The 14,156-nt window shown below is 34.6% G+C and overlaps 1 protein-coding gene across 3 annotated transcripts in view; it reads right to left on the bottom strand.

Moving 5' to 3' along the window:
• The window catches only part of LOC149535542 (uncharacterized), a 52,515-nt gene that overhangs the window by 32,685 nt on the left and 5,674 nt on the right, over window positions 1-14,156 (bottom strand). Inside the window, exons 2-3 of one of the 3 annotated variants that reach the window (XM_089803447.1) lie at window positions 9,610-9,742; window positions 7,741-8,393 (exon numbers count right to left, since the gene is read on the bottom strand). In XM_089803447.1, the coding sequence (XP_089659573.1) occupies window positions 7,741-8,366 (626 nt within the window). In that variant the 5' untranslated portion in view covers window positions 8,367-8,393; window positions 9,610-9,742. Of the gene's footprint in view, window positions 1-7,740; window positions 9,376-9,609; window positions 9,743-14,156 lie in introns of all 3 variants that reach the window. The other 2 variants (XM_089803448.1, XM_089803446.1) reach the window with 2 other exon arrangements.

The raw sequence follows: 14,156 nt of genomic DNA, 5'->3' as shown, positions 1-14,156 counted from the left end.
CAAATACCACTATATCAATTAGGGCTTTAGATACCATTGAATTAATTAGGGCTTCAGATACCACTCTATCATTCATTTCTTTCTGATTGCTTAGTTGTGGCAATAACATAAGTTTAGAAGATATGCTCATATTTATTATTCATATAAATGAAAGATTGATATAACAATCCATCAAATAAATCTATCTCTCGCATTTAAATGTAAAATAACTGTAACAATGATACAACTCAATTAATCTTACCTTAGTCTTGCATATATATCATAAAAATAAAAATACCTCTTCCCAATAACAATTGAATGTATAGCTTATCTTTGTCTGTTGTACATCCAACAACTTAAGGAGAGGTGAAACATTGTCAAGGGCTTAACCACCCAACCTCGGACCATAACTTATCCCCACACAATCTCTAACAAGAAAAGCCCTCCCCACCCGGAATAGACTTGGAACATTTTGTCATCCACTGAGCATCCTGGTATCTATTCACACCACTCGACTTGACAGCAGGAGAATACAATAAACAGGATCATGCATGAGCTATTAAATAATTCATATTAAAAAATGATAAACACTGTTATGTCATATCTAATTTTGTTTTTTGTTATTGCAGATTCCTTTCTCTCACTCTTTCACCCTTTCCCTTGGCTATACAGTCCGGTGAGTCCCAGGCGTTGGAATCTCAGAGCAAACGGCTCTATCAATTTATTTAGGAAGATAACATAAATCCAACATTTCACAATCTGTGATTACATAATTATGTTCTTTAAAGATTTCAGAATTGATTGTTTAATTTTAATATCCAATGGCATAAAGATTTATGGATCCATACTTTGGTTACTTGGTTATCGCTAAATTAACAAGGCTAAATTAAAGAAGTTCAATTCGTAAATTCAAACAAGATATCAAACGAGATATCATCATGATAAATGTTGAAACTTGCTGCAATCTGCTCTATGCACAGATTCGTTGCTTAGTATGCTTATCACAACTGTGACCAAAAGATTATGTTCTTGAGACTATTTGGAAAATATCATTGGATAGTATATTTTATTCCAGATTTTATTGTACTTGGAAAAACATCTACATAAGGGTTGTATCTAAATTGTTTTGAAAGTTAAAAGAAGAGGACTGATAACAAAGAACATGGAGTATGCAGCAAACTCATATTGTAGCTTTGAAATAAATTTGGAAAAGAAGGAATCTTGTGAGCCTAACTGGTTGTTATAAAATGATATTGAAATAGCATTACATGACCTGATGTATATTCTTAATATGTCTAAAACCTTGCAAATCGAATTGGAAAATTTGTCCTCCTTTGGACGCTGCAGACGTATCCAAATGTAGAATACCTATTCCTCAATGGCTGAGTATCTACGGCAGAAAAGCTACTTGTAAATGGAAATGAAGACGGGTGTTGAAGGTGGCAGAGAGGGTAAGTAAAATCGTAGCCAGGTGTGTGGATTATATTCCCAACTCCTCTCATGGCTTCTATATAAAAGAACAAGCCATGACTTTTTGGCTTCCGCCGGTTTTAAAAGATTGTATGTTACTTCAAATTGCCAAGTGTTAAATCGATTTGCCAAGTGTTAAATCGATTATAAACAAGGGAAGAATAAAAATGGAAAAAGAGTTGGAAGGTTATAATTCAAATATTATTATAATTTGAATGTTATTATATTTTGAATATTATTATAATCTTATATTTATATATGTACATGTAAATATATGAATGGGGTGACATCACTTTATTAAATTATTATAATATAATGGTGCCATTTCATTTTTATATCTATATGTATGTATATAGATATATCTATTATAATAATAAGGTGAAAGATCATATTAAATCCTTTGAGGTACGTTTTATAATTCAATTAAATTATTTTACGTTTTAAATTATTTATTTAATAGCTCATGCGGTTTTATCAATTGTATCCTGATGTTCAAGTCACTAGGTCCTCAACCCATTTGCCCAGTGATGGTGATGCTCCTGTGCCTAATTCTTTTCTAACAATGCTTCCACCCCTTTGACGTGCTTCCTACAAGAAAATTCTTCGCAGTTAAATCATATTACCATAAAAAGTTATTTAATCATAAATAATTATAACGGCTAACCGCCTATGAATTTGTGATAAATAAATTATAACGACTAACTATCTTACCATTTCACAAGATTATAACAAATTTAACTGTCAATTGACTTCATGTGAACCTCAACGGCTATATTTTAAATTAGGTCAAAAATTGGGATGTAACAGTAATAGCTTTCAGAATGTTCTAATTAGTTGACCAACATGAAGAATAGGCAACAGATGGAGCACATCAACATAATGATAGGATAAGTGTTCTTGGAAAGGCCACATTAATTTATTTCTGAATAGAACCTAGTAATAATAAATAGCTATTATAACATTTAATATTAAAATTACTAATAATAATGTTATAATATAAAAATAAATAAATACATTAACCTACCTATATAATTATATACAAATAAATAATAATATTCTAATGAATAAATTTTATATATCGCATATCAAATATATGAAATATAATTACATACATGTAAAAAATATTAATATAATCAATAATACATTAAAAAAATTATATATTATAAATGGCTTATATAATATCTTATCGTACCATCTTAAAATGAAGCACCCATCATTAAAGGCCTTTTAGCTATGTTCCTTACTAATTTTATGGACCATGGATGCATTTGTGCTTAATCTGTTTTTTCTCCCACTCAGTTACCCCCTTTTTAGGTTTCATCAATGTAGTTACTAATACCTCGAGGTAATCCTTCTTAGGATAACCCTAGTACAATTCGACTCAGCAAACCTATACTAGTATAGGTCAACCTATACCCCAGACAGTTTTGGTCTCTAGGCTAGTTTTTTCTCAGGGATTTAATTTTGAAAATTGGGTGACCCTATCTGTTTGCTTTGTTTTCTATTCCAAAAACTAGTATTAAAGGAAGCCTAGGCCCCTCATTTTTACATAGAAAGACATCCACTAGCAATCACAAGCGCATGGACACTCAAGCTAGCAAATTCAAGGCAATTTCATTAAGCATTTCAAGAATTCATCAAGCATTCAAGTTGTACTCAAGATTCAATAATCCTTTGTGAACAATTCCTCTTCAAGATCTATTGTTTTGTTTAGCCATCAAAGGAGGAGATCTACATCGTGGCATTCATCATATTCTTCATCCTTTGTGCACATCTACATCCACGGCTCCATGATTTGGTATTGGTCAGATCCATTGTATTTGTGGAGATTTCCTACATCCTTCATTGAAGATTCAACATCAACAACATTCAAGCATTGCAAAATCCTTATTGACAAAGGTTTTTATCAAGTAAGGTGAATACTTACATTCAACTTACTTCTTTGCATGCTTTTACATACTTGTCTCTTTCAACATTAATTCCTAAATAGGGGCTTGACCAAGGCAAGCACCTCCACCCCCCAACAAAAATCATTTTTTCTTGTGTGCAAGAACAAGGTATTGAAATTGTCAATTCGGATCTAGACAATATTAGTCATAAGCTTTAATAAAAATATGGGTTGACCTAGTTTCTATGCTCCGAGAACATGTCCATCATCCCATAAACCTATTGGTAGACGTCACCCAAATCTACCTATACCTAGAGATCTGAGGTTTTCAGGGTTTTCTTCCCTGATCGCAAATCCACAATTAGATTCTTAGTCACAATTTTAGATCCATGATTTTTGAAGCAAAAAAGCACTACCCCTAACATATTTTAAGGTCAGATTTTTACCCTTCCTTTTCTTATCTCTTATCATAGACTATTTTCACATTTGAATTGGATTGGGTGCTTACATATTGCTCTTAGATCTATTTTAACTTTGTAATTTAATCAATCGGTTCAATTTACATTCACATTGCACATTTAAAGTAAATTAACATTGCATGAAAGAGGACTTACTTGCATACTTAGTATCATTTCAGTTTGACATTGGCACCCTTTCATCCTATTCAAATTTTGCTAATCCACCTTGATTTATATTGAGAGTGTTTGGAAGCCCCTCTTTCTCTTATATTGGATGGCTTAGGGTGAAATTGTTCAACTAATGAATTCATCTCATTTAGTTTACATTGTTAAATTTATTGATGTCATTTTCTCCCTAAACATTTTGGCATTCCCGATGCATCTTTGCTTTTTTATTTTGGTGTTAGATTGCATCTTTGTGCATTCCCTACTTTGTGTGATTTTGGAGTTGGATTTTTCTATCTTGTGAAGTTAGATCTCTCTATCTTTCTTGTTGCATTTAGATCCACCCTTTTATGCTCCTTGTTACATTGATATTCTTTAGATCTTTATTGTGGTTAGATCTCATTAGAATCTTCTTTTGTGATCTCCCCTTTTATGAGCTTTATCACATTAAGTTCTATTGGCTTCTACAATCACCAGAAGCAGTACCATATCTCCTTTGTCTCACAATGGCCCTAACACTCAAACTAGAGTTCTAATGCTTTTGATCACAAGTCTATTTTGCCTGGAGAGGGTCTTGGCAAGGAATTTCTTAAATTAAGGTAGTTTGTATAGCATGAATATGTTGACATTGACTACTAGCAAGGCATGAAATGAATCATAATACAAAATCATTGTTGGCACTCTATGAGATATATTTTGTCAATTAATGCAATATTGTGATGTCCCCAAATTGGAATAGACCTATTTTTACCATTATCAACAATTCCACAATATCATTCATTTTACCAATAGCATTCTAACGATAACTCATCTAAAGTTATCGAGCATGAGAGTTAATGAACAATTGACATTATATGAAATCATAAATAAGATTACCACTAGCCACAAATTGTTCAGAGCAATTGAGCCCAAGAGTGTTACCTGTACTCTATAAAAGCCCGCCCCTTGGCCCACAAGATGCAGGAACACCCAGCTAAGACAATTCCATCACTTGAGGTGGCCTATTTAATTTGAGGGAACCAATTTAGTACCTCTCTCTAACTTGTTTCCTTCCATTCCTCATATGATGGTTTGTGGTAAGAAAACCAGAAAAACTTATAAATATAAAACATATAATAGATTCACAAGCTTATTAATATCTTGGTCAAAAATATACTAAATATTATAGATATATAATAACATTTATCCATATAGCATACCAAACTCATTAATTCACAAGTTTGCTCTTTTTCTGAACACTGATATTTTATATCAATCTTATCCACCCTTGATGCCCAGTTTCCCAATATGGACTTCTTTTAAAATTCTCTAGGGGCAGGGGAGTCACTTTCTTTCCTTTGAAACCTGCCCCTTTGAAATGTCATGTCTCTTTGATCAATTTTGGTGGAGCATCTATTCAGTGGGATGACTCGTGAAGACTTTGGTATTTATTTTTGTATGTAATTTCTTTTCAAGGTTGTATAAGGTCCTAAGGACCATTTGGAATCTATTCTAATCATTTTGTAGGGCTATTAAAGCCATTAAGTTCCTAGTGAACCATGAGGTCTTGATAAATCATACATGGTCAAAGCTTGAAAAATGACCAAAATAAGTAGAAATAGTATAAGTGGACTTATATTGTCCATTTGGCATATAAGGATCATACTTCAAGTTTTGTGGTCATATTCCAAATATTGCAAAAAAATGTCATGTTGACAAAAAGTTGTCAATGCAAACAGATGTTGTCAAAAAGCAAATTAGTGGGAATGGGCAGTTAGAATTAGTTTTGATCAGTTGAAGGCATGAGAAGAGTTAAATGTCCTTGTTTGGGCGTTTGTAGGAGGAAGAAGCGATGTGGGGATGGAGATTGTATGGAATTTTTGAAGAAGACAATACAAATCTGTTATTTTCTGTATATTTTCCATCCCTGGGACAGCAACAGTCAGCATTTATGGCTTTGCATGGTTTTAAATGGATCCATGCATGATTGTGGATGTTAGTATATGTATTTATCTTTCATTTGAATAAGACTAAAATTGAATTTCATAAAGTTTTGCAGGAGTTATTGAAGTCTTTGTAACCGTCATTATTATTGAAGTTGTTGTGAAAACACCCCAAACCCTCATTAAGGGCAATCAACAAATAAAGCAATTGCGTACCTTTTAAATATATCCATTCAAAGAGGCTAGGAATTGGTGAAACATTCCATTTTGATATTCTTTTGAAGACCCTAATGCTGCAGATCCAAAATATTAGATTTGCCCATGTTCCTTTGATGCCCTAGGAGTGTGTTTCACATTGATGATTGCTAGAAAAACACAAACAGTAATATTGCAGTAAGTTCTACGGCCTTGTACAGCCTATTAATGGCATAAAACCTCTTGGATTTGATAGTCACATTTATTAGCTTTCACCTTCTTCAAGTCTCGTCAATTTTTATGGAGTATTTAATAAGTTGTGGTCATTTTTGTGAAGGCAGCCTGTTCAGAAAATGTTCTTCCAGAAGTTGCAGTCAGTAAACGTGTTAGTATGATTATGTCTGGGCTACCTATAATTTGGTGTGTAGAAAGATAATGATGTTGGCAACAAGCTTTCTTCTTTCCAGAAATATTGGTTGTGAAGTTTAAGGGATCAAACAAGTCCATTTCTGAAAACTGTCACTTTACTGTATGAGTTCCTGTGGCTGCAGAGACAGTAAGTTTGTTAAGATCTGTTTTATGCATTGCCAATGTATTTCTGACCGAATGTAGTTCTCTCATGACATTTTCATCATTCCAAAGATGTTCAAGGTGTTGATTTGTAGAGTTTGAAGTTTTGAACCAAATTTTGGTTTGTTCTGAATTTGATTCCATAGCCTTTGATGTGAAGTATGCCTGATTGGCATTGAAATGTTCCCAAGTTTTTGAGTCGTTCACCCAAGCCTCTGCATTAGATTTGCTCCCCGTCCAGGAACCCAATGCCTCTTTATTCATGATTATTGAATGGCTGCTACCTCTTTGTGGTGTCTGCTACTAAAACTTGTGATATTTACTCACTAATGATCATTGCTCCCCAGTTCATGGATTAATAACCACAAGTCGCTGCTATAATAAACTCTTTTCTGAATCGAATCCATGTTTACATACCATATCAGGCATTGATTGCATCCTTTCTATGTGATACCTCAACCGTACATGACTGAATCAAGGGCATCCTTTCTATGTGACACCTTAATCATACATGACTGTTTCAAGGTGGAAGCATGACAAATATTCATTTAAATGAACTTCAAAAGTCACCTTACATTGATAGCATCCAGCACTCTCACAAATTATGAGAGAAAAGAGAGCACTCTGGAAAAATGCAAGAAGTTTATACAAACACATCCATTCCACACATGAAATTTAAAGTGCTTGGCTGGATTCCACAATACAGTCCTCGTCACAAGAAGCAGTACACATCTTCTGTGTCTCATGGAGGCCTGATAAGTCTTCTGACCAAAAGTTTACTTTCTCCAAAGAGGGCATTGGGCATCCATTCTATCTGTAAGATTATGGTATATTTTACTTCCATTAACTTGGGCTATCCTCTCCAACTACTTAAATTTATTTTGGTTTAATCTCTTCCTTAAGCTAGTTGTTAAAGTCTCAACTTTAAAACATATGTTTGGGCTTTCAGCAACATGCAACCAAAACTTGGAAGAGCTCATGAGCTCAAATATTAAACATAAGCAATGTAGAGAGTGGTGGCATACAAGTAAACCTATGTATTGTTGTTGAAACAGAAAACAAACAAATGTATCTGGAGTAAACTCAAACTTACAAATCTGTTGATGCCCAAGATTTCTTACAGTTTTGGGATTGTGTATTCCATACGCTGCACTTTGGTATGTCAATATTTGTGCAAGCTTCATCACTAGCTCTATACAATGGATGATGCAGCAAAACCACCGGACCTTTTCCTGCTCGAACACCATTTTGTCTCCAACAGAACTGCTGTTCATCATGACTGGATGACTCCTCTGGAGAAGTTTCACACATCATAAAACTATTAGCTTCTTCTGGAACTTCAACATTGTTAGCCATTTCATCTTCATTCCTTTCCTGTTGAAGTTCTGCACTTTCCCTTTCAATAACACTTTCAACAACAAAGCGTAAATTATCCTGGTCACATGCCATGGCTAAAGCATTCAAGGAAACAAAACTAACATTGTTTATAGAAAAGAAGCCACAAGCAGCAGACCCTAATCCAGGTAAACTATTGACAGCGCGATCAATAAGTCTGTCCATCTCATGGCATCCTCCAACCTCTTTATCTCCAACAACAATATGCAATGGAATTTCAACAAAAGGCCCCACCATGATTTGAAATTGATGTAGAACAGATAGCCATTGTTTATTTGCAGATTTCCACCCATTTGCAGAAACATCTCCCAGAACAATTAACATATCCGGCTTCAGCTTCAGAAGTGACTTCTGTAATCACAATGCAGAAAACATCTGACATACTTATAATAATAATAAAATGTTGCCTCAAACTACAAACATGCCTTAATCCAGACCAAATTTCATCACAAAATCAAGTTACAGTAGTAAAACAAAAGCAGCAATCTCACAGACTAGAGGATCACTGAAGAACAGAAAACAATTAAACCTCTAGCACAATCCTCTAATTTCTTTCATGATATCATATTTGTAAGCCGTTGCTTCTCACATAAAAGGAATTGGGGATCCCGGCTCTGTGCCTTGTTTTCGGAGAAAGATAAAACAGCAAAGGATTATGCAGAACTTTCTATAATAGAACTCAACTTGTGGCAAACATCTTACTATCTTTAAAAAGTGAAAATAACTATTTAAGAAATCCAGAAAAGCCAATTTCGAAGTTTGATGACAAATAATTTGCTTCAGTTGAGGCTAGTTACTGAACTTGAGTGAATGAAGTAATATGAAATGGTCTGGTAATGAAATCAAAATGACAAGATACCATGTAAAAGCCATAGAGAATATTCTCAAGACTAAATGCAGCAAGTTTTTGGGAATGACTGATATTTATCAGGATAGTTTGGAACATATAGAACTGCTAATATTTGTTTTACCAAAAGTTCAAAAGTGCAGAAACTCCTAAAGCTTGCCCTGGCAGTGTCCTCCATCAGCACATATACATAGTTTCCAGTTTTTTATTGAGTTCTATTGCAATTCTTTTATTGACAACTTATAAACTGTCTGAAAAATGCATGCTTCAGTCCATTTATAACAGATAGAATTGAGACATTATAAGAAATATAGAATTTCTGATAAAAGAAATAAAACCATCCTCGCTAACTGATTAATCAAGTAAAGGCAGAAAACCAAAAGTATAATTAGGATTCCTTGGCCTCTGAAAGATGCAGATAATCAAATAACCCATCACTCTGCCCAGCTTCTGTAAATGTCTCCTCCCCAGAAACTCTTAAAACTTCTGTATTTCCAATCACGTTATATTTTACAAACTGTACAAAGATTGAACAAAAGATGTCTGCAATATGAATGCATGAACGTTAGATGAAAGTTGAAATCCCTCTTTGCCAATTGCAAACCTTTTTCAATATTCCGTCCTCTATTTCCCCATGCATAAAGTTTCATCATAATTATCTTATTTTGGATTGTAATACATATATTGTGATACAGTTACAAAGTAGGCTGCATAACTTACCCACTTCCTTGTAGATTCTTGATAAGTTGTGAGATGGAACTCACAGCAAGTTGTTAAGCGTTCCTTTAAAATCTGTCTTGAGACAGTTGTTAACTCTCAACTTTACAAAACCTACAGTATCTTTTTGAATCACCTGGACAAAAAGCTGACACACACTTCAACACAAGGCAAAACTTTGTTTTTTGTCATTTGACTAAAAATATTGCTGAAAACATAGACCAAACAAAGCAAGAACACATTAAACAATGAGAAGTCACCTGGACAAAATGCTGACACAAACTTCAACACAAGGCAAAACTTTATGTTTTTTGTCATTTGACTAAAAATATTGCTGAAAACATAGACCAAACAAAGCAAGAACACATTAAACAACGAGAAGTCACCTGGACAAAATGCTGACACAAACTTCAACACAAGGCAAAACTTGATGTTTTTTAACTAAAAATATTGCTGAAAACATAGACTGAACAAAGCAAGAACACATTAAACAACACGAAGTCCTAAACACATACACCAAATATGTAGTAATCACCCCTAGAAAATTTGCCAATTTTGCCAAATCAAATCACAATCATGAACATGCAAACAATGGTGCTTACTGTCATTGAAGTTCTGAAATGAATTTTCAATGTTCATTAGCTGCTCTTACAAAGTGATTGGTAGGAAACATTACTCAAAATTTTGATAAATTATTTTAATACATGAAATGCAAACATAACGACGGTAGATCAAACACACAAGCTGGTACAGACATGAAAGAGCCTGGAAACATGGTATAAACTGTTACTGTTATAGGTCAGCTATTAGGAAAATGCAGGACCTGAAACTTGGAACCTTAGCAAACACTTCTCAAACCACCCTCGAACGCATCCAACGACAGGACAGCAACATAACTTCAAACAACCTCCATCACTTGTAATAAAGAAATGGAGGGTTACAACTTACAGGCATAGAATAGCTTATCAAACACTCCAGACAATTATTCCAATGCACAAAACCACATCCTATTGACTGAAATCTTATCATTCCCAACAACACTTCAAATCACCACACAACATGCTATGTCAAGAAAGAATTGGTCCAATATAATTTTTTGTGCATATGACAAATCGATAATGGCAGAGCATAAGGTACTGTTGACTGAAACAGGTACGAAAAGCAAGGAAATCCCTCATAGCAACCTACTGTGTGAGAATTTCACACCATCACCCCGCTGCAAACAGGGACCCCTTCTTTTTTCTTGGTAGCAGGGGCATGTGTTTTAGATGGCCTTGGTAACAATTTCAGAATCTTCTAGGTAGTGAAATGAGTCAGAGCAACATTAGGAATGAACAAGCTCGCCTGAGAGTCAAGTCAATCGAAAGGCTTAAGTCACCCAGTTCTCCCCCCAGCCCTTTGAACCAGGCAAATTTCGAACCAGTCCTTGGTTCTGGTTCTGGTTCCCTTTTGGGTTCCACTTGGGTCCGAACCCCGGCAAGCTGGTTCCTTTAGGTCAAACCTAGGTAGAACCATGGTCAATACAGGGCAGACCCAGGCAGGTCCGAGTGCAAACCAGGTACAGCTCCACCGAGATACATTCTATAATTTAGTGCAGAAAATTATTATTACAGCATTTGAATAAAGATCTTTAACATTACAAAACAAATTTTGCTAAAGTTCAGATATTTATTACATCAAACTAAACTAGAACTCAATATATCTTCCAGTAAAATGTTTATATTCAATTGTTGATAATGACCCTTTCCAATTAATTGGAAGCTTTGTATCATGAGAAATGATATTTTAAACATTAAACAACATCTTCAATAGGTGAAGGGAGTTGCAAGCTACTTTATAATATTTTTTAAGTAGGATTACAAACTAACAAGCTCTCTGTACAATGATAATGTAATAAGGATTTGACAACTTAGAAAGCAAAAAGTCATTAGTGCAACTGATCCCATTGATGTTGGCACTATTTGTGAATCAACTAATGCCTTTGATGATGAGAAGAAGAAAATGAAGATTTAGATAAACCATTAGATGATTAAAACTTAGTATAAAATTCTATTCGTTGAAAGTCAAAACAAAGATACTTGGACTCGATATGATTTTAATATTTTGGTGTTGACAATAGATATGATATTATAATTACAAGTTTATAGTGTTTTTGTTGTTTCTATGATACTATGTGGCATTCTAATTTTACTTCATTCTTCTTGTCTGCATACATATGTATGTATGTATAATTTTTACATGTTTTTGTACTAACAAACCCAAACAAACTGAAACCGCATTTCAAATTTTTGTCGTACCAGCGAACTGGTTCTTCGAACCCGAACTCAAACCAGTAACTTAGAAAGGAATGAGATTGAAATCCAAGAGAAGGTAGAGGTCTGGTTGTAAGGGTTGAGTGGTTGAAATCAGGGAACTATAAGAGAAGTGGACTTAGTAATTTTAGAATCAAAGTGAGAATGATGGAAATAACTACAAAGCATGAAGTTGAGATGAAAACGCAAGGCAAATATGCAGCTATGAGATGAATTTGAATGTGAAAGACACAGTGTTATGAAGGTTTTGTTGACGAAGAAATGAGAAGGAAGGCATGAAAAGAGGGAAAGAATACAAGAAAAGTGCAAAGAAGAGCAAGATTCCCCATGTCAAAAAACTGGAGCTTGGATTTGGAATGGTCAGAATCCAACCACCACACGTCCAAGCTTAGACATGGAGGGGTTGAAATCTGACCCCATTGTGTCCATAATAGGATTTCCCCCAAAAAAATCTAATCCCTTACTATGAGTAGATTTCTAGTCCATGTAATCTCTTGCGCAAAAATTTAGAGTTTCGAGGTAAAGATAAGGATCCCTCTGACTAAAACTAGTTAATTTTAACAAACTACAGAGCAGCTACTTCACAAAGGTATCATGATCAGACCTGCAAGGGAGGAGAAAGGACATAATTGAGCCCAACATTTTAGAATGAAATCTATCGAGGCCATAATGAGGGGAAATGATAATTTCAAGTGAAATTGTAGATTGAAAATTAAGAAAGAAAGATAGAGTGCTAATCCATGTGAAAGGTAAATGAGACCTTGACATGGAGGGGTCGGATTCCCACTCGCTCGTGTCCACAATCTTGGGCTTGAGACCTCAAAATTTCGCCCTCAAATTTTGAGCAAGTTTCAGTTCCTTAGGCATAATGACATTAGAATTAGACAATCCAAGGTGAAAATCGGAATTATCCCCCCTAAGAGAAGTCTGATTTAAGAAAAATCCATGATCAGGACTTGAGATTTTAATGAGTAAACCTTTGCCATTAGATCATGAAGAAGAGTTTAGAATGAAATTGAAGCTGAGAATCATAAGGAAAAGTTGAACTGTAAGTTGTTTTGAAGAAGCAGATCCATTTGTAAGGAACAAAGTGGCTCAACATGGAGGGGTCAGAACCCAACCTCTTCATGTCCACAAGGCTGGACATGGACCCCCAATATTTCTGCCAGCCCCTAGAAACCAGGCAATTTGACCTCATCAATAGGAATTGAACCCAAATTCAATGACCAGGACAAGTCTAGGTTAGCCAAGGTTGAAAAATAGATCATATTCGTGAGCAAAGGTGCAATCAGGAAATCAAATATTTACTAGCGTGATCAATCAAAGTTGACAATTAAGAAGATAATGATGTGAATCTGAGTTAAAAATTGTTAATACTTATGCTTCATTGCTGTCAAGATTAGTTACAAGTTTCCTTCATCCATGCATTATGCTGAAATCAAATAAGTGGAAAGAACAGTTTTATCTTAACAATTATTTTCTTGTCCATATTCATCATTTCAAAAATCTTGATGCAATTATTTCTTTTAAGGTAACTATGATGGAAGGAAATGCTTGGAGAGCAAAGGACTGTGGTGAGATCAAGCTCATGACTTTAAGCAAGAAGATAGTTCAAAGTTGATGGTCAAAGTAAAGATGCAAACCCGAGGGAACAAGAACAAGATGGAGAGCAAAGATCCAGAAAAATGCACAAGTCTACAAGCAAATGGAGGAAAATCATCACCAACTTGAACTTCCTTTGGAAATCCAAGTTTGGATAGAATAATCCAACTCCTTGAAGTGCATCAACACTTCTAAAGATCAAAGCCAAGGAATCAAAATTTCAAGTAACAAGCAAGTTCAAAGACAAGCAATTGCAATGAGAAAATTTTCAAGAAGATGAAGCAATTTGCAAATATGAGCCATCAGAATTAACAAAAGACTTCATAAAGTTGACTATCAAGAAATACTATTTCATCTCCAAGGAATTGATCAACTGTACAAGATAAGCATGTTGAGGTGGCACCCACTCATCTTCAACCAATCAGAAGACTTCAATTGCATGTGTCCAAAATGATGCCAAGTGTACATGTGGAATTCACTCAATTCTTCTACCAAACCAATTTTCTGATTGGTCAATTTAAGTGATTTAATTTTCTCATTGGCCCATAAGGTAGTTCTTTATTGCAATTGGATGAGGTCAATAAGCTTTTAATACTTGTCGATGGTAGTTGGGGGAACCCTAATTAGGGCTATGTT

This window comes from Cupressus sempervirens, chromosome 10, assembly GCF_028749045.1.
Source record: "Cupressus sempervirens isolate cs-2001-9-10 chromosome 10, ASM2874904v1, whole genome shotgun sequence".
NCBI classification, from domain to species: Eukaryota; Viridiplantae; Streptophyta; class Pinopsida; order Cupressales; family Cupressaceae; genus Cupressus; species Cupressus sempervirens.
This window is presented reverse-complemented; position numbering and strand designations above follow the sequence as displayed.